Source organism: Carassius gibelio, chromosome B21, assembly GCF_023724105.1.
Source record: "Carassius gibelio isolate Cgi1373 ecotype wild population from Czech Republic chromosome B21, carGib1.2-hapl.c, whole genome shotgun sequence".
NCBI classification, from domain to species: Eukaryota; Metazoa; Chordata; class Actinopteri; order Cypriniformes; family Cyprinidae; genus Carassius; species Carassius gibelio.
This window is the reverse complement of record NC_068416.1, coordinates 17471179-17493204: the sequence shown is the minus strand read 5'-3', so window position 1 is coordinate 17493204 and position 22026 is coordinate 17471179. Positions and strand designations below refer to the sequence as shown.

The window sequence follows — 22026 nt, the reverse complement described above, 5'->3', positions numbered from 1 at the left end:
CAAGACGTCATTCCTCATGAACTCATTTTTTTCCCCTGAGGAAAGGCTCCTAAACTTAAGCCTGATTTAGTATTAAATTCAAGAACAGTGTTCTTTATATTGTTGTAAAGCATTTGTAATTGTGCTTTCAAACCTGAGGTCTAGCAAAGTGAGAATTTCTGATTGCTTTATATATTGAATAATCAATATGTTTGTGATAATTTGGTACGTAAAAAGAAAAAAAGAAAAAACATTTTTGACACCAATTACCTTATCCAGCTGCATTCTGTGAAGGAAAACAATTTGTTTTTGTGCAGTTAGTTGTTTGCTCGTTCCCTTAGCTTCACCCTCGCAGGCCTCTCGCTGGGCAGTCAGATGTAGACTGGGGTGAGGCGCCTGTACTGGATACCTTATCAAACAGCCGTTTAAAATTTGAGGTGCCTCGTTGTCTGAGAAAATCTGTTGCTCGATCGCATAGCTGTCGTTGGAAAAATGCAGCAATGGTTTAGGCTCGTCGTCGCTTCGAGTGCAGTTAACTGTTTCCAGGTTTAACTTCTGTCTTCAAAGGTGCACTTGTTCAGCTACCTGTTTGGTTTCCATACAAACCACTAATGCACTACAATAAAGGAACAATTAATGAATTTTTCAAATGACAGGCATTTTGAGGACCTGTCCCCTTAAGAGCACCATCGTCTGCTGAGGTAGGATATTACACAATGCTACTATAAAATGGGGGGGGGTAAATGGGGAAAAATCATAGACAGTAAAAGAAAAATGCAAGGCTCAATATGGCCGTTCAATCGCAGGAAGCCCCGTCTTCTGAATAAAAGAGCCAATTGGTAAAGTCAGCGCATCACTTCCCCATTCTAAGAGATAGGAGCTGAACTTGGATGCCCGACAGGTGCCGAGTGACATGAATCATGACTTGTCTGAAAGAGACTTTGTATAAAATCACAATTCTAAAAAGAAAGAATTTTAAAATCTAAAATTCCAAATTCTAAGCTTATATTTCACAATTAAAGATTTTTTTTTACCTCAATAGTGTTTACTATTCTGAGAAAACGAAGTCCAAATTGTTGAGACATTTTTTATTCCACAGATGAATTAAACTTCTATAAACATGTTTATTTTCCAATAAAGAAGAATAAATGTGGCAAGAGTCATTATTTACCACATTTATTTGTGTAACACTCAAGTTCTTCTCTTCCAGCCAATTTAACACTTTTGGCCATCATACGATTTCAATTAGATTGGTCTTGCATAGCCGCTCAGAAGTGGAATGCATTTTTCAGGCCAGGTGGAATAAATCAACAGGCATTTTCAAAATATATCAAGTGAACCCACATTATTAAATTCAAACTGGCCTTGGGCACTCTGCAAAGCCATTAAATATTGTTTGAGTGCTTCATATTTTGCTCCACTGTCTTTTCTGCTCATGTAAAAATACATGTCTGACGGAATCAGAAGGGCTTTTGTAGGTTCAGCCTACAAGATTTTTCTGTCCTGTCATTCCTAACTCACAAATGACAAACACTATCCACTCAATACTGAATATTCATATTTTAATTAGTTACACATTTACCCATGGCTCCTCCCGCTTCCCTTTTGCACATTGACACTGTTTGTGGTTGAAATAACACATTAAGCCAGATTTTTTTAAGTTCCTTTTGAAATTTTTACGGACCCTCATTAAAGTTCATTAAGTGTAAAACAATTAATACAGAGAATATGCATCTCTGAAGAAGCCTTTTAAGTCCGGGCAGAGCTCGCAGACATGAGAGAGTCTCGCTTTGTAGATCAACGCCAGCAAAATACATCAAACAGCAATAACTCAAACTTTGAGCAGTGATTTATTTTTCGAATCCCCCTCACTGTTCTCATGCAGAGCTCTTAAAGAATAAATCATTGTGTATTAATTGAAAGCAGATTTTTTACGCATGCTCATGATATAATTGCATTTGGCTGAAGGACCACTGTTCTTTGTCAAAACAGGAAAATATGCAGAACATGATTGGAAAAGGCAGCACATGCATCACCTTTCTGGGATTTGATGTCTTTGTGGTTATTTTTAGAGCGTGGGGTGCCTCACATCTGGATTTGTCTTGTTGAAATCAAGCAAAAATTTGTATTTTTCTGATTCTTATTACCAAATAGAGCCTGTGATCTTTTTACAAATGACACTGAATGCACTGAAACACTACACATGTGCGAATCCTGGCATGAATACAAGCCCTGATTATCTCTAAAACACTTCAAATCATCATTCATCATTCTGTCATATTAGTTAACCGGCCATATGACACCCATCCATCATGGGTTGATGTCGCTTAATTACTGTTTTCCATGGCAAAGGCCATGTAGTCTGTTCTCAGTTAAATTAGTACTGTTTGGAAGTACATTTTTATTATATTCATAATACTTTAATTTTTGGCAGAACTTTTAGCAGCATTTATTATCCTTAGTGAAGGAATAATCATAAAGGAATAGTTCCCCCAAAAATTTTAATTCTGTCATCATGTACTCACTCATGTTTTTTCAAACCCATATGACTTCCTATTTTTTTGTCAAACACAAAAGCAGTTATTTATAGCAGGATCCAAGCTGCTCTTTTCCATACAATGAAAGTGAATAGTGACCATGAGCACGGCATGAAACTCTTTTAGTGATTTTAGTCTGTTCCTCACACAAAATTAGCATATATTTAGTGCATTTTTATTATGGTAGATTTTTTTTTAAACGATCGAGGACAACTCAAGTAAGCAGAGAGAGAAATGGGGTACAAAAAAAAAAATTCTGAAGTATTTGGATGGCACATTAATTCACAGGTTACATGAACACCTTAATCAGCTATGGAAAATAACCAATCCATCAGAGTTAATTAGCTTAACCCAGTTTAGCTCCCTGTGAATCTTGTTTCAGTTGCTTAGAAACTGTGAATATACAGGCGCCGTGCAGAGCAGCAGTTCAGAGGCAGAAACATTACATATTCACAGTGGTGGACAGTTTTTATAGCAGCACAATTTCAAGTATTTGCACTTTATCAGAGTATTTTTATTTTGGGACATTATCACTTTACTACATTATGCTTTCTTCACCACATTTGATAAAAAACATATCATTCCATATTATTTTGAACAGTGGAAATTACCACACTCACTAAAACAAGATATAAGTATAATAATAACCTGTTGAATCAGTTTGCAAATAGCATTGAACAACAGAAGTTCTCCAGTCAATAACTCTAAGATTTCATGATCAAGTCAGAGCGAGTATCCAGTCGCAATCACTTGTTCATGACTGACTCAAAATGTGCAAGCACAGGTAAAAACTAAGTAACTTTAAAATAATGCAAATTAATGCTCACACATCTGTCCCGTTGCTGTAGCATTTTAAAATAATATAGAAATAGTGTGTTTGCTCAGTGTGTGTTGAATTTTTGAAGTCACTTGTTAAGTGATTAAAGAACTGAGTCAAGTTGAGTCCTTGTAAAAATCACACTTTGCCCCACGTGACTTCCATCCATTTTCTTAATATATGTAAACACTTGTCACCATACATTTACAAACATCTTCATTAATTTAAATACCATATTTTATATCTTGTTTTTTGCTTTATAAGTTAAATGTATATTTTCAGATATTGAAGTGTAAAGGGATAGTTCACCCAAACATTTTAATTCCATCATTAATTACTCACCCTCATGTTGCTCCAAACCTGTAAGACCTTCACTGATCTTAACACAAATTAATATATTTTTTATGAAATCTGTGAGCCTTCTGATCTTCCATAGATAGCAAGGGTCCTACCACGTTCAAGGTCCAGAAAGTTACCAAGAACATCGTCAAAATGGTCCATGTGACCATTTTTTTTTTTTTTAAGCAACTGCTTTATTCAACAATTTTTCCACAGTTTTTCAACAAAGTACCACAATGCATGCACGTGATTTTCTCTGCACGTAAACATGCATGTTCTATGACAGCAGCAACACACATATGCGCTGTTTTACATGCAGAGAAAACCAAATGCATGCATCATGGCACTCTCCATAATGGCAGAACACCGTCACCTATCCCTTTAAGTAATATTTTTCTTGAGTAATATTTTATACTTCATCAACTATTGCATATTTGTCTGGTTTTGTCACCTGCCTTCATATAGGATGTTCTATGAGAAGAGAAAAAAAAGGCAAATAGCTCTTTTAAATAGATGCTGGACATCACATTGGTATAAAGTGTAAGTCCATTTACACTTTTACATGCAACAATGGGAAGAAAAGCTGAGCAGGAAAACTCACACAGAGAACTGACCCATTCACCTGATTTATACCCAGTGACTGCCTCCAGCTGTTCAGATGGCCAGAGCCAAGACTAAGCATGCATAGCTGAAAGCTATTTATTGGGAATTCAAAACCATTAGCCAAAAGCGAAGGTGCCAATAGAGCTATGTTTAAAATAAAATTCACAAGCGTCGAAACCCCACCGAGCTGAAACCATTTCAGACTCCATCAAATCAACACAAACATAACAAATTGAAAGGGTTCTCAACATTATAAAGGGTTCTTTTTGTGAAACGATGGCCTGCGTATGGATCAAACGGGATGTCCGACCATCCCCTTAAACTAACATACACAAAGAGAGAAAATGAAATAGGAGCACACAGTAAAATCCCCTTTGTCTCCCTCCAAAGCCGTTCAAAGAGAACAAATTGCCAGAAACTGTTAGATCCAACAGCCAGCGGAAATAATTCACAGCTTCATTGTGTGACTATTAAGGTCTGCAACTGAGGGGCTTCTGTTTCAAAATATTTTGTCAGGCCTTCAGTGAGAGATGACCAGCACCGTCTGGCACTTTGTGTGCGGCCAGCACAATGACTCATTGTGATAGAAGAAGAAAGTGGGCTTTTGGGATCTAGAGAGAGGGGATATTAGTCACAACTCCCTGAACTGCCCCAATCTGGGTTCGACAGCCCGTCTCGGTTCATTGTGATTAACACGACGGAAGAACAAACGATGTCAGGAGTCCGTCATGATGACGGGCCGCAACAGGTTTCTTCTCATTTATGCCGCAACGGATTATTCGTTCCAGCCCAAAGTAAACATCCCATCATGTCTGCTTCTCATTTACAACATTATGAAAAGTTTCTCATCAGTATCAATGATCATGTGAACTACTGACCTGCACATGAATGTTTGATACCTAAAAACCAGCATACATATAAAAAAAAAAAAAGATTTCCTATTATAATCATTGCATTTGGCCATAATATGGAAGCCTATTTATGCCACAGAATAAAAATAATTAAAAAGGTACTTACGACTTCATATCTCACAATTCTGACTTTTTTCTCTCTCCGAATATAAACTCATATTTGCAAGAAATAAAGACTTTATCTTTCAATTGCGCAGTGTTGCAGTTGATTTTATAACCTACAATTACATGGTTTAAACTCTGAGAAGTTAGAACTGTGAAATAAAATTCACTATTCCCTTTTTTTATTCTATGGTGAAATAAAATCATTGCGAGACATAATCTCAGAACTCAGAAAAAAAAAAAAAAAAGTTAGCTTGTTTGTAATCACATGATTCTGATGACACGCGAAATTCAGATGGAGGGCAGGAAATTAAAAGCAGAATAGATGAAAAGGAAATGGTTTAGACACTATTACAAGGGAAACAGAAAATCACAACATATGTTGGACCGGATCCTTATGCTATGAAGAGGAGCAATTTTTCAGCTAAATTGAAATATTTGCCTGCCATCAAGGCGGTGGATATAGGTTAAGCAACTAACCCTGATTGAAAACCGGCTATTTTTATTATTATTTTTTAATCCCACATTTATGTGAGGGATGTGGGTTATATTTCATTACTTTGCTGCATGTCTAGTGTATGTGGCCCTTGGTCCTGATAGCAATATGTAAAACCAAACTTTTATTCAAATTGAATTGATTATAGCCTAGAAAGCGAGCCAGTAGTGCTACCATATCAATTTATCGCAATCTCACAATGTTCCATTATAATCAATGAAGCTCTCTAAACTGCAATTATAATATCTTATTTACATCGTGTCTTCATGTGGCATTTAGCATTGATTTTATCTTATATTAACCATTTCCAAACACAAGCATTATCCGACTCGGCTCCTCCTGACCACAGGCACACATTTACAAGCTATTATTTTCCTGTGTTTTTTTGGCAGAAACAGACTTCCATACCAAAATAATGCTTGAAAACAAGAGAATAAGAACAGTCTGTTAAATAAATCTTTCAATACAATTTTATATTAGTTAGTCAGGACACCAGCCCAATATATTTCTCATCATTTTAAGTGCATACAAGTTATACATAATCAGATCAATACACACGCTACATACATACACTGCAAAACATTTTCTGAATAGAAGATAGGCAGAAAAATACTCTATTGAATTAAAGAGGTTGGCTGTTTTGACTTTACAATAAATAGTATATTTTTAGTTTATCCACGTTACATATATGAGTAGCGTATAACTAAGAAGAGTGGCCTACATCAACTTTATAAAAGCATTCCGGCCAATATGCTGTCTACATCATCCTTAGTTTTTCCTCTTATGTACATACAGTGGATGCTTGCTAAAATTACATACATCATTTCCTTTAATGATGATGATTGTTTTAAACTCATACTTCCTTATAATTCCAGCCAAATAGCATATATTCACTCACTTTTCTCATCAAACGTGCATTTTTCAACTCGAAAAATGACTGTCCTCAAGGCCTCTGGAAAAAAAAACAAGGTCTCAGAAAGAATTCTGGGATGTCAAACTCATAAAGACTTGCGCTAAACTGACTCATAGTAATAAACGAGATCTTTAGACTACCTGCTGCCAGCATCTGGTTTTGTACTACATGCACATTGTGTGAGTGTGGGTGTGTGCTCTTCTAGTTATAAAATGAGTGTCAGACTGGGATGGCACAGTGTTAGTGTGGGGAGGAGTCTAAGAAGTGCAAAGACTGTCCAGCTGTTCAGGGTTTAAGTACTTCACCACTTCCTTGATCCCGTCTTCACAGCTCCTAATCTTACTCAAGTCTTTCTGCTTGTCCTCTTCTTCTTTGAACTTTCTCCAAGTGTCTGTGCAAACATAAAAAGGAAAGGACGATCCAAACTGGGAAAAATTAAGTTGCATGCCGAAGTTTTACAGCTAAGGCCTGTTTCATAGCGAAGAATAAATGCATTAGGGTTTTCGAAAGTTGCATCTGAATTGTACTGAAGCTTGTTTCTGCCATGCGATCGAAACATAAAAAAATACTCTTTTCCCAAATTCTGAGCTTTTATCTCACAATTCTGAGAAAACTGCGAGATTAAAACTTGCAACTGTGAGAAAAAAGAATAGTTGAGTCACAATTACCAATTTTAAACTGTGGCAGAAAAAAAAGAATGCGAGATATAAATATATGTATATAAATATAAATATATACATATAAATATATAGTCAGAAGTCACAGAAAAGGTCAGATTGGGACATATAAAACAGTTGTTATTATCATTTTTATTTTTTATCCTAGATTGGAAACGGACTTCCATAGCACTGCATTTCTATTTAGAAAAAATTATTTCTGAGAATACTGTAATACATGTGGCAAAAATCATAGGGATTTCTTTAGTGTGCCGTGTCAAACAGGCTTTAGTCTGTCTGGCAATTCAACATTTAAGCTGAAAGACAGCCAATGCACACCAAAATGCATTAAGAGTGACTTGCTGAAATAGTTAAGACAGAACATTTGTAAAAAGGAAATCAAAAACCTTTCTTTAATTTTCATGTTAGACATGTTCAATTTCCTTTGGTCTCCTTCACCTTCTCATATTTCCTGGCAGCTGTAAATACTCTAAGCTCAAATATTTAGTTTCGTCCCTGGACTCTGTGTTTTCAGGGCTGTTTAAATCATACTGTAGGTTGAGGAATATGGAATATCTCAATTTTAACAAAACACATAGCTGAATGTTTAAAATATGTGGTACTGTGTATTGCATGACCTTCTGTGTCTCATAAAGCAATAACTCTTAAACTAATGCAAAACTCATTTGGTGAAATGAAAAGAATTAAACATACCCTCATCTAATGTAGTCAGCAAAATGTAATTTTCCGGATGCTCTATGAGGTCTTTCTTTTGAACGTCACCTGTCTCCATCAGATGCAAAACACCTGCAAAGGTTAGAAGACAGTTTCAAAGTATAAAAAACTAACAAAAAACAAGGTAAAACTTTAAAATAAAGTCACATTTGTTAATGTTACTTCATGCATTAACTAGCATTAACAACCATTACATTTGTCACAGTATTTATTAATCCTTATTCTTATTAGTTAATAAAAAATACAAACGTTCATTGTTAATTTGTTAGCTCAGGTGTGTTCAATAATATTAACAGATGCAAGACGTACTTTTCACTGTTGTATGTTGATTCATTTATTTAACAAATGTTAACAAAAAGAACCGCATTGTTACCTTCACATTACAAAAAAACATTCCAGTGCTATAATACACAACCTTATCTTGCAGCTGAGAACTGGCAAAGATTTATATAATTGATTTATAAAATCTAGGTCAGTGACTAAGAATTTAGATGAAATCTGGTAAAGTGAAAGAATCTTTTCTTCTATTTTCAGCCTAAACGATAGGTTGTTCCGGGACTTATAGAAATGATGTGTTTCATACTGTAAGTCTGAAATATTCTGTAATGAATGCACAACAGTAACAAAACCTGTTGATGCTCAATATTAGAACTTGGTTGAATCACCTTCAACCGTTTTCCAGACTTGCACCTCTACTTCCGTGGCTCCTTGTCTCTCAATGGCAATCATACGTACTTTATCCTCTGACTGAGCAGCTGATGTGGATTCAACTTTATACACCAAGAGACTGTTATTGTCGTGAGCAAGGTAACACTCCGTCCTGTTGTTCTCTGCTTTGAGCTCTGGAAAACAAGTTGAAAGAAACACACTGATAAACCAACAAGTTTAAATCATTGCACATATAATATCAGTCATACAGTATGCCTACCTGGACAAATCTTACAGCACTTCCCCTCTATCTTTATGGGATCTTGGCATGGATACTGGTTGGGACATGTGATGCGCCTGCATTCTTGAAAGCCATCCCTGCAGGTGCACAGGATACACTCCAAGACCTTCCCCAGCACCGGGTGCCACACGTCACCATGAGAATACGTCTTGCCGCTGTATACACAAGCTTAGACAAAGTAAGAAACCCTACATTACTTTGACAGGACATGACTTCATTGGATTTTGATGAGCAGTTCTTGATATTTGGAAAGAGTGGTGCATCACAGTTTACCTCTCTGATGTTTGCGCTGTAGAAGAATTTTAACAGTAGTTTCAGAAGCTCCTTTGAGGTGTAGGGTCTGTAGGTTGAGGCCTCGGGGAGACCCCCGCAGTGTCGACGGCGTGGCCCTAACTGAGCGACCCCTGACCTGTTCTGCAGCACACTGATCCACAGAATGCCTCTTGTGTTTCAGGACACACAAAAAACAAATGTTGTAACTCCAGACTAATATATAGATTAGTATGGAATTATACAATAAAACAACCCTGTGAAACCTGACATACTAAATAATTAAAACTAAACAAAATCTAGTATACACATCAGGCTTTAATGGCTCATATATTATGATATATCAGAATATGAAAACTCATACTCAAGGAGGAAAAAACACCTCAATTTTATTTAGAGGTCCAAATAAGCAAAACAATATGCAATTTGTTGCAACTGATGATATTTACATGGCCACAAAGTTAGATTTTTAGCACTTTTTAAATATGCTTATAAATATCAGTTGTCACTATATTTTCAAATAATATGTATTTGTAAGATGATTTATTGTTATGCTTAGTTTTATAAACAAAGCACTGTCGTGTTTATTATGGGGAGGTGGGGGCAAAACATATATACCAATGCAATACAAAAATGATTGAGAGATTGTACAAATACATGTTCCTCAAAAGCCTGATGTATTATATTTGATACTCACATTTAATATATATATATATATATATATATATATATATATATATATATATATATATATATATATATATATATAATTAACGGCTAATGACATAAGTTGTTACAGTCCAGTTAGTGTTCCTCATTAAATACTACCAACAAAATAAACGTTATTCTTACATTTGAATAAAAAAAAAGAAAATCAGTAGAAAATTCAAAGAAAAAAGACTTTTTAGAATTATATATATATATATATATATATATATATATATATATATATATATATAGATAGATAGATAGATAGATAGATAGATTATATATAAGCTATCAATCAGATCACAGAAGGCATGTAGTAGACTGTGCAAAACAAATCAAGTTTTGATAAGTTTTGATCATTTAATAATTTAGAGATATCTGTTACCGTGTCTGAGAGTACAGTTAGTCCCCTGAAAAATGCAATACGTACAACTCCTCTGTTCAGTTGTTGTCCTCCGTCCTCAAATGATGCAGAATTGATATCAATTGCACTTTCTGTTTATTCAAATGATACAATGTTATTTAATCATCACAATCAGGGGTGAAATTAAAACATAAATACAGCTTGTAACATCCAATTAAAAATATTAATATATCTCAGTAGCATTTACCCCTAAAATACTCTAAATTGCACATATATGCTCACCTTTGCATACTAAGCAGCAAGTATCTGGGACTGACACTGGTGAGGAGCATGTAATGGGCTGACAGGTTTTCAACGCACAGAATATATTCCCATTCTTTAACAGAAAAGAATGAGATGTAAAAAAAAAAATTAAGTATCAGAAATTTACAAAATTATTAAAATCTATGCCTGCTCTGTGATGCCGTCTTTCAAAACACTTTTTAAAAAAAGATTTCACTGTTTGAGGTTAGATCCCTATGTTTAATGATGTTCTATGATGACAGCAACAATAATTCTATAAAAAAAAAAAAAAAATACTTACAGAGCAAGTACACATGACACACTGGTTTGACTGACGGGATGGAAAAAGCTCAAGGTTTGCAAATGTTTCCCCAGTTTGATAAGTGCTTCCATTATACCTACAGGTTTTAATGGGGGCCCGCAGACCAGCAGGAGTTCTGTGCTCATCTGTGATTATGAGAATAGCCATCAGACATTTCAAATAAGAACGTATTCGAATCATTCATATCAATTTACATAAACAATAGGATCTGGAAAAGAGTGATGTTTTACCTGCACAACGAGGGCAACACTGCTGTGAGTTAGTCACTGGATTTTCACATCGCAGAACAGGGCATTTGATGCTATTGCATTTCACATGACCAGACTATATGTACACCCACATGAAAGTAGAAAGAAACACTGACATGTTACACATTGCTGACATGTGCATGCACCTACATGACTGTATGGGAATTTAATATTGCAACATTAAATCCTATGGGAATGTACAAAAAAAAAATGCATATGAAACCTTTAAAAAGTAATTTTTTAGACTTGGAAGTTGGATACGTACCTCTGTGCAAGTACAGCGCATGCAGAACATGAATCCAAAGGGCTCCAAAAAGGGGTGCCAGCTATCTCCTGGCCTGTATGTCTTCTCTTTAAAAGTGCAGAAAACACCTGACACTGAATGCAACACAAACATATAATTATTTGATTTTCAAGAATAGCATTAATTATAAATGGGTTTTTTTTTCTAGACATAAAACAGGGTTGACAGTTTTGCAGTTTATTTAGCCATTTGTCTCAAAGTCATGACACTAAAAGATGACACCGTAACATTAAACTGTTGTCTACTACAGATAACGGGCTCTTACTAACAAAGCTGGCAAAATACAAGATAGTGATAAATAATTAAAACAAATGGATGATGAAGCCAATATGACAGTTTATATATGTTATATTTTAAATTGTGCATAATTTTAAGGGCAAGTTATGATTATAACATTTAACTTGGAGACATTTTTTTAAAAGAATTTTCTATTTAAAAAAAAATATGTTCACTGAATTCTGCAAAATATAGTGAGGGAGACTAATTACAACATTATTAGCAAACATGGGCTAGGGAGACAAAAAAAAAAGTTACTGGGTTTTGTTGTTGTCCTAATGAAATTAACTACAATAATAATATCGTTGTTTACACATATTAATGAAGGATATAAAAGACACCTTTTCACGCAATGACAATAATTTGAATGACTTTGAAACACTTAAAGCGCCGTAATAAATTAAGTTGTAATATATAACTTCATCACACAACATTTTCAATACAACTGAATCGTGTCGATGGCAGAATGATGCAACGAAGTGTGATGCCCATTTACCAATAAAACATTTTTTTGATGGAGTCACTTACTTTTTCCTGGTCGTATTGCCTCTGTTTCACCCTGAACGAAGCATCGCATTGTGACCAAAATGAAAAGATGTTTCAAGTAGGTCATTCTTTTCTTCATATTCCAGGAAACTGTGGACTTGCAGGATTTGTCTTCTCAAACTTCTCCGCACTTTATAACTACGACTGTCTGTGGGAGTTTCTGTGGCGCTTCTAGGTTTTTATCTAAAGCGCCTCCTACAGGAAAACCAACTTGCTCGTTGTGTTGAACAAACATTATTTTAGAAACATTACCAAAATAAATAAATAAAATTGGGGAAGAATCAATTATGGAAAATGTGAACTGCTTTAAACTCATCAAATCTGATATAATTCTGATATATGTTTATTTAGAAAAATGTTTTATATAAAAAAGTAATTAAACAAATTGTGCGTAATATTGACAGTAGTTAAAAAAATACTAATTGAATTACTGCTGCACGGTATCAGTATATGTTATATGCAAATTTTTTATTTTATGCTGATAAGCTTTTATGTAATAAAAATATGTAATTATTTTCTGGAGCAGTTAACAAATTATTGAATTTAATCATGTTCTAAATATATTAACATTATAATTGACGTTGTAGTTCAAATACTTTTTTTGAAATTGTTAAATATATATATATATATATATATATATATATATATATATATATATATATATATATATATATATATAGGGCCAACAGCACAAGTGATGTCATATTTAAAAAATATATATATAATAATAATAATAATAATAAATTGCTAAAAATCATTTTAAAAATCATTTGGAAAAATGGATGGATGGATGAATGAATGAATAGTGATTTTGATGTGAAAAGGTGTTAGAGGCCATCCCTCAGGGAATATACCATTAATTTCAGAGAAGAATGAGACATAAAACACATGCCCATCTAGATAAATAAACACTTAGCACATGATGAGAATATATTTATTGCAAACTCAATATATCTGACAGGAATGATATATACTGTTTATTTGTAATCAACACAAAGATCACACAATTTGTCACCATCTCTCCAATATCTTAATAGTGTTTTATTGCAAACTAAAATGAACTCATTCATGAAAAAGCAAAAAGTAAAGCACCTAGTTTAGATTACACATCTTCTCAGTCTCAATCTGAGCTGCCCGTTCCACTCTGATCCTTTTCATGTCCTTCAGTAGAGTCAGTGCTTCCTCGTATTCTCTCTTACAGATACCATTCCCTCCTCCGAGTACATTATCTGGATAGAGAACACATAAAAGTGCATTTAATTAATATCATTCTATGAGCAATGATGTGTTTAATTTCAGAAATATCTATTCATATTAGTTTGAATAGTAGTTCGGAGGTTTTCCTAAATGGCATATCTACAATCAGTCCACTGAAGTTCATGCATGTAGCGCAGTCCTACACACTAGCAATCTGTTAAGTGTTGAAATAATAGAGGAACAGCTGCAAAGCCAAATAGAGCATTTCGAAGTAAACAGTGCTGAACAATCATTATAACATCTCTGCAGTGTGCTTGTTAGTTGACCTGTAAAACATGCTAGTTTGTGCTAGTTGATGAAATTTATTTGCTGCTCAGTTGGAAAATATTTCCTGCTGGAATAGCATCACTAGGCTTTCCTTCCTTAATTACATTGGATTCCATCATGGTTTTGTCATTTTAATAAATAAGTGACTACGTATTATTTCAAAGCCTGCTATAAAATGACAAAGGAAGTATCTGTTACCTAATGGAACTTTGATTATCGTTTCCCCCTCCTTTATTTGGGCAAAAAGTTCCTTAACTTTTTTCTCCCTTCGACTTCTTTGGTCCCAAAGGAGGCAAATTTTTAATCTGTGAAAAGAATGTTTCTGCCATGTTATTAATTGCACATGTTGGGTTTTTATGCTGAATGCACTGTATATAACTGATGAATGACTTTTTTCTTTCTTTTTGGTGTACAGCTTCTGTGGAAGGTCCAGATTTGCTTTAGAATCTCTAAACACAAGCAGGTTCTTGAGCATGTGCTCCAAAACACTAATGGCTTGTTGAATTCCTGCAATGTGAGAAATCAATGACAACACGAAGGAACACACGGCAAGAGATCAACAACAGAGTTTAGGAAAGTTCCTACCAGAAAACTCAGGCATTTCCAGCTCAGGTGTGTCATCAAGTAAGATTTCATAACCAACCAGTTTTTCTGGACATGCTTTGTTGCATTTTCCAGTTTGGTTTCCTTTGAATCATCTGGATCTTCTTGGTATTCAGATTCATTTGAGCCATTAATCTGGATAATTCAATAAAACAAAAGTTTTTTAACATACATTTCATTCAAACTTCTAGTTTCTAGGTGTAAAAATATTACCTCTGTAACAAAGAACGGCTCTGCATTTTGATTCGTCTCAAAGAATATGTCTGCACTTGTCAAGTCAAAATGATCCTGGCTTATGTCTTCCTTGTCGTCAATGCTTGTTTGAGACGAGAAGCCGAATGCACGAGTTAACCCATACTCTAAGGGTAGAGGATAATCTTGTCCAGAGCATTTCTTGAAGAAGAGCATTTCTGTAGAATGTTGATTTGCTGTGATCGAAGGAAATTTTGGAAGTGTGGTTTTCACCTGAAAGTTTAGAAGGTAAATTGTTTCTGAAAGGATTTACTTTAAAAATATTAAGGGCTAAATCCAAACTCGTGCATTTATGTCACCTTTCTTCTAGGAAGTATATGTCGCTAAATGAGATTAGTTGTTTTTTTTGTGCGTTATCTTAATACCCAGCTTGTCTTGAAGAAAACAGGACAACATTGTTGGAAAGCCTATATTGGAAAAACACAAAAATATATATTATTATTTTTTGTCAGATTTAGTTGATTTAATCCATTAACAATGAGCCTGCCTGAGGATGTATGAGCTTACCACTTCTCTCAGTTGTCATGGGGTTTGAGTGAATAACAAGCTCACTGAGCTTTGGAAACAATGCCACGGGCAACAATGCCTCTTCCTCAGCTATCTAGAGGAAAGAAGTGGCAAACAGCTCTGCTGTCAATGACTTCATATGGCTGTCTATGTTTGTAGCAAACCAAATGCCTTTTAACCACAAGCAGGTGATACACAGACCTCATTGTTGGCCAAATTCAGATGACAAAGTTCTGGAAAAGGTAGACCCTGAGCGCATCTATCCTCCTTTCTCTGAAGATAGTATTGTAAGGGACCAGAATGCATTTCGAGACATGCTTTGTCCTCCTATTTGGGATGCAAGTTAGACTGTAAAACACTGACAAATATCTCTGATAAATTGAAAAAAATTTTTTTTATTGATATTACATATGTAAACAGGAGAATAAAAAAATAAGAGAGAAAATCCTACTTTCAATATTTTTTCTGGTTTTCGCTGGCTCATTGTGATATAGTCTATTTGACAGAGAAAGTACATAAATTAACATGTAAACAACTTTTTTTTATTTTAATTAAATATACTAACACTTTATCCTCTCGTCATTCCCTTTGTTCACATTATGTCCGATTCTGTCTGTGCATCTTGTAATGTTGCCATCTGTTCTAAGAATGGGACTCCTGAGATGTAATATCCTTGTAAGTTGAGATGAAAAAGTCTAAATACACAATAAAGTTATATAAGAAAACAAAAATTAAAGGAGAGTGAAAGAATAACTCATACAGTTTCTTAAAAATAAAATTTCCAGTTTGAGCTTTGAGTTTATAATTTATGACTTAAATTTTCTAAAAAAAAAACAAAAAAAAAAAACAGGGCCATTTAATTAATACACATTAATGTTTACAAAACTAAGACTACAGCATTGTTTTGGTTAAAATTCTATTTGAACATTTTGTGGCTGTGCCTCAAGAGGGCAGTCTATACCAAGAAGATTTGATAGACTACCTAATGTTACTCAACTGCTTGTAATGACTGCACCTTTTGTGCAGAAAACTAAAATTTGTATTTATACATACATAAATAAGTTTAAAATTAAATTTAAGCACCTGTAAGCCAAATGTAATGCAGGCCTAGTGAGATAATGTATCTTGTTAAATGTGACTTTTATGTTATTTGACTGAAATTCATTTAAACATTCCACAAATACCAGAGAGAACTATTCCTCTAAAAAAAGCTTACTTACTTCTTTAAGTTAGCGAGGCTCATAAACACTCCTGGAGAAGATTTTTTGTCGTCATCAAGCATCAATACCTCCAGAGTTTGAAATAGTGAGACATATTGTTCTTTGCTGATGAAAAATATAAGATTATAAGATACAGACACTGAAAACTACAGCGAAATCTATGCACTATGGATTCTACTTTTGTCTTGTGAAGGATTTAGAGTAAACATTTACTTTTCTCCAGGACAGGTACAAGGTCTAGCCATATTGAGTGGAGGCATCTGCAGTTGGTTTCCAGTCAGATGGAGCACCTTCAGATGTGGTACCAGGACTATATTTAATATACTTTCTCCTGTAAAGTTATTGAAGGTCCAACATCTGAAACAAATGAATAATGTCAAACTTCTTTGATCATAACAATATTCTCAGTGACATATGCTTAAAGCCTTTAAGGTTGAAATGTGATCACAGCCCATTATTCAAGCAAACTGACCTCCAATTTCTGGAAGTCTTCAGCACAAATTTTCAAATCATGGAGACTGTTCAATGACAGCTCCAGTTCCCTCAGTGCAGGGAGCCTGGAAAAGGGTTATAGAAACAAATTATATATGTGAATGTATTTTCTATTCAAACAATTTTTGACTATAAATCTCATATATATATATATATATATATATATATATATATACATGAGCATTCATGTTCTCTTTTCATGTTTCCCAGAGTGCTCTTCACAGCTTGATCCTGAAATGTTTTTCCCTTTTGATGACCTCTCTTCCAAAGTATTTCTGTTTGCTACAAGCCAGTTCATAGGCATGTTTTCCACAATAGTCAGTGAGACTGTTAAAAGAAATTAAAACTTTTATTCAGCAAGGACACATTCAACTGATCAACTTACGATAGAGTCTATTATTTCAAATGAATAGAATGCTGTTAGAATACTGGGAAAAAGAAAATACTACAACGAGGAAACAAAAATATTAAGCAGCACAAATATTTTCAACATTGATACTAATCAGAAATGTTTCTTGAGCCCCAAATCAGCATATTAGAAGGATTTGTGATGGATCATGTGAACTTTATCATCAAAGGAATAAAAATCACCTACGTTTCTTGGATGAAAAAATTATCTTATTGGGAAACAGTTTGAAAGGTAACTTCGTCCATTGTCCAATTTGTAAATCCCCCGTCCTGTCATTTCTTTCAGGGAGCCTTTCCTAGACAACATTAAGTTGTGAGCAATAACAACACACACACACACACACACACACACAAATAAACCAAATAAACCGTTAACCCCAAACGTTAAGATTAAATACTTCAGCAACTCTAGAAAAGTAACTTACATTAACTTGGAACTACCGAGCCTCTTCTACAATGTGTTCTGTCTCAAATATTTTTACAAACAACACAAGGCTATGTCTTGTATCCTATCAACCGCAGTTACGTGATATGGTACATTTAGTATTTATTCCACGTTTATTTATTCTTTGAGAACTCAATGAATAAAATTTTTTAAATGATAAATTAATTTGAAAAAGTTACAGCAGAATTTATACAAGTGAATGAAATACGTGTACAGCGTCCTTGTTAGTTCCGAACTACGTTTCCCACAATGCACTGAATTAGTTTCCGCTTTCGTCTTTCTCAGCGGTCTGCAGTAGAGGAAGCTGGAGACGGAGAGCTACATCAAACAGTACTGTACGTTTAAACGGAATATTACACGTTATATGGAACGTAAAGTGATTGCACGTTGTAATGTCAGTTTTTTATCTTAATATCTTTAATTTAAAAGGATATTATTGACGCAGTATCAATTGATCATGTATGTCTATCTATATACCGTGTATGATCAGGACGTTTACGTTTGAATGAGTTTATATGATTTATATTTATTTTATACTTTTATTTATTATTAAAAAACAAAAGGGACACCATTTCCTGAAGACGTCTCAAAGAAATGTCTAGATATCTGTGGATGAAAATGCCTCAAGTTCAAAGTCCAAAGTCCACTGCATTCCATGTCCAGTATTCACATATGTTTACCTACTTTTGTTTTTCTAGGAGTGATTGGCCTCATGGCATCAAAAAGCCACCCAGAAGCCCAGCATGCCCTGCCTGCACGAACAGCATTATTCCAACAGAGGGATGGTAAAACATATAGGATTCCTGCTCTAATCTACATCAGTGATGCTCAGACATTCCTTGCCTTTGCAGAAGAGCGCAGCACTCCACGTGACAGTGATGCAAAAGTGTTGGTCATGAGGAGAGGATTACTGCTAAATGGATCCCTTCAGGTAGTTTTTTTTCATATACTATGTATTATTATTTATCAATATATCTGTAGTTTACAAGGTACAGATGAATGCAAGTTTGGTTAACATAGAAACTTCAAAAACATAAAAAAAAACATACCTCTTACTGACCACAAACTTTTTAACAATAGTGTGTAGTTTTCAGCATTTATACACAATTGAATGAATTGTCATTGTTTTTAGTGGTCTCCTGCTCAAACACTCTCTTCTGCTCGTTTGCCGGATCATCGCACCATGAATCCATGTCCAGTCTATGAGAGGAAATCCAAAACCATCTATCTGTTCTTTGTCTGCATATTGGGCAAAACCACAGAGTTTCACCAGATTGCTACGGGTAGAAACCAAGTACGGCTGTGTTATGTTACTAGTACAGACTATGGGCAAAACTGGAGCAAGTTAACAGATTTAACAAATATTGTTGGAGATGAGATTTGCAACTGGGCTACTTTTGCAGTCGGACCAGGACATGGTATTCAGATGAAAAGTGGAAGACTAATCATTCCAGCTTATGTTTATTATATACATTGTAGGTGTTTTCCTTTTCATTTTCCACTCATAGTCAGGCCTCATGCTTTAGCTTTCTTTAGTGATGACTGTGGTGTCACCTGGAAGATGGGAGAAAAAATCCCAATGAAATCCTGCGAATGTGAGATGGCTGAGATCATAGACCACTCTGATGGGAGTCATCTGTACTGCAACGCCCGTAGTACATGTGGCCACAGAGTGGAGGCTTTAAGTGAGAGCAGGGGGGAGGCTTTTGACAACCCTCATGTTGCTCAGAAACTCGTGGAGCCCCATCATGGCTGCCAGGGTAGTGTGTTGAGCTTCCCTGTGCCCGAGCCATTGGAAGAAGTGGAGAAGAGCCCAAATGATTGCTTGACACAGTCAGACACAAAAACATGGTTACTCTATTCCCATCCAACAAATAAAAAGAAAAGGAAGGATCTTGGAGTTTACTTGAACAAATCACCCTTGAAAACGTCTGGTTGGTGCCAACCATGGATCATCCATAAGGGTCCCAGTGGATATTCAGATTTGACACAGTGTGAGGAGGAGCGATTTGCCTGCCTCATGGAGTGTGGAGAGAAAAGCGAGATTGAGGAAATAGCCTTTGTGGAATTTAAACTCAGCAGTATATTGTGCACTTGAAATGATGAAAGTACTTTCTGTGGCAAGTTTAAAATGAATAACTCTCCCCAAAATGAAAATTTGCCTAAAATTAGTACATCCTCAGGCCATCCAAGATATAAATGAGTTTGTTACTTCATCTGAACAAATTTGGAATAATTTCGCTTAATATCAATTTGTTCACAAATGGATCCTTCAGTAAATGGGTGCGTCAGAATTAGAGTTCAGACAGCTGATTAAACACAATCATTCAAAAGTAATCCATAACACTCCAGTCCATCAATTATTATTTTGTGACATGAAAAGCAGTTTGTCATAAACAAATCCTTCATTAAGATGTTTTGACTTTTAAACCATTGAATCAGTCCTCTTTACTGTATCAGAAGAGAAATTGACTTGCAATGGTTATGAGAACAATTCTAAATGATTGTTTAATTTAATTAATACTTCATCAGCTCTTTGGACTCTAATTCTGATGGCACCCATTCACTGAAGATGATCCATACGTGAAAAATGTAGGTAATGCAAAATTTCTCTGAATCTGGTGCAATGAAGAAACAAGCTCATCTACATCTTGAGAGCGAGGGTGAGTACATTCTGGATGCAAAAAAAATTTGAATTCAGATAAATTTATCTGAGGTGAAGTCCCAGCATCTCTTAAAATATGGAGCTGTTATGGCTTAAAAAAATTAAGCAGTTAATGTCATAATTAAATCATGCCTTAATACATGTCTTAGGAATGCTTAACCTTGTATGTATGTATTTATTGTAGGCAAATGCCTATTATTTGCATGTTGACCTTTGTTAAAGGACTGTATGATGGTCACTACTCATTTCTATGTCATATGGGCAGCTTAATTATGTTGGATTGTGTAGACTTATTTTGATTCAATATTTCACTGATACAGACTAGCGTTATTAAAATATATAGTATGATTTAAGTTTAATCTGGTCATGCTTTTAATCAAAATTTACTGATTGTGTTGCATGATATAATCGGCAGCCAAATAATACTGTATACTATATTTTTACTATTAAGTGTGTCTTTTGGCCTTTTTATGGCAAGGTCATATATATATATATATATAGTATTTTTGTCACATATATTGATAAGATCGCAGTGTATATAATATTGATATAATTTTAAATTGTTTCACAACTTGTTCATAATTTAGCAAAATTTCAGGAATTTTTTCACTATTTATCTTATATTTTGTTTGTCAGTAGGATGCGATCTTAAATTGTAAGCCCTGTAACCATGACTTTGAAAAGTATACAAATCATTTAAAAACTGGATATTTGTTGAAATATCATTTTAATAAACACCTTGAACGAACAAACTGGTGTTTCAAATGTTAAAGACATTCAGTTAAAAATAGGAAAGCAGCTATTTTGTGGAATGACCCTGTAACTAAGTTACCTCTGACCTATTACTCTTGCAGTCGCAACGAAATAAGAGTCTGCATGTGTTTGGTTTAGTCAGTGGTTAAGTAGCCTGCAGCCACTTTATTTTTCATGTAAGCAAATTAAAAACTATAATGTGTCAGATTTCCAGTAAAGCACTTCTGCTAATAGTAGTTGTATTGTGATTCAATAGTTTCACGATGATTTTCACGATTACTAGCTATCCTGTGTCATTTATAAAAGGTTTAGTTTGTATGTAGCCAGTGTTTCTGTTACCTAAATAAGTCACATACATCAGTGAAAATGTTAATATTGTAATCAATATAATTTGTAATTGGTTATATTACATAAAATGGTGCATAAACCTTAAAGTAGTGTTCTGATGCAGTCTTTTTGGACATAGGTCAGCAGCTACTCCAAGAATATAATTTTTACATTTGGATAAGAAATCATGTGTCTCATCGTCACCAATGTTATATGGCTTTGATTTGCTTTTGTGATGTTTTCACATATATTGATGATCATGTAAAGTCACTGTCTGTTTCAGACTGGGTGAGAGAGCTGAAGTCACTGGTACAGTAGCTGATCATTGTATGAACTGGACATACATGTAAGCTGTTCTCATCCAGAGACAATAAATATCTCAGACACTCACCTCATTTTGCATTGCTTCATTCCATGCATACTTTAACACAACTTTCCTTGTCTTTTCAATTTGAGTTATATTTATAAAGCAA

The 22026-nt window shown here is 34.6% G+C and overlaps 2 protein-coding genes and 1 pseudogene across 3 annotated transcripts; 1 reads left to right on the top strand and 2 right to left on the bottom strand.

Annotated features, from left to right (window-relative positions):
• Positions 1–6236: 6236 nt before the first annotated feature.
• LOC127985934 (chordin-like protein 2) lies at positions 6237–12518 on the bottom strand. Its single transcript, XM_052588146.1, has 11 exons — positions 12340–12518; positions 11497–11609; positions 11214–11307; positions 10963–11108; positions 10662–10755; positions 10446–10510; positions 9311–9479; positions 9017–9205; positions 8754–8930; positions 8068–8160; positions 6237–7088 (listed from the first exon to the last, which is right to left on the bottom strand). Exons 1-11 carry the CDS (start codon positions 12434–12436, stop codon positions 6955–6957), a joined length of 1371 nt encoding a protein of 456 aa, XP_052444106.1. The 5' UTR covers positions 12437–12518; the 3' UTR covers positions 6237–6954.
• An 820-nt stretch (positions 12519–13338) lies between these two features.
• On the bottom strand, positions 13339–15727 carry LOC127985590 (X-ray radiation resistance-associated protein 1-like; annotated as a pseudogene).
• A 2321-nt stretch (positions 15728–18048) lies between these two features.
• On the top strand, positions 18049–21943 carry LOC127985939 (sialidase-3). 2 transcript variants are annotated; one of them, XM_052588153.1, is made up of 4 exons: positions 18049–18143; positions 18507–18739; positions 18941–19091; positions 21837–21943. In XM_052588153.1, the coding sequence occupies exons 2-4, from the start codon at positions 18521–18523 to the stop codon at positions 21869–21871; spliced, it is 405 nt and encodes a 134-aa protein (XP_052444113.1). In that variant the 5' UTR covers positions 18049–18143; positions 18507–18520; the 3' UTR covers positions 21872–21943. The 2 variants fall into 2 exon arrangements, with proteins under 2 accessions (XP_052444113.1, XP_052444112.1); XM_052588152.1 differs by having other exon boundaries at positions 18941–21943.
• The last annotated feature ends 83 nt before the right edge of the window (positions 21944–22026 follow it).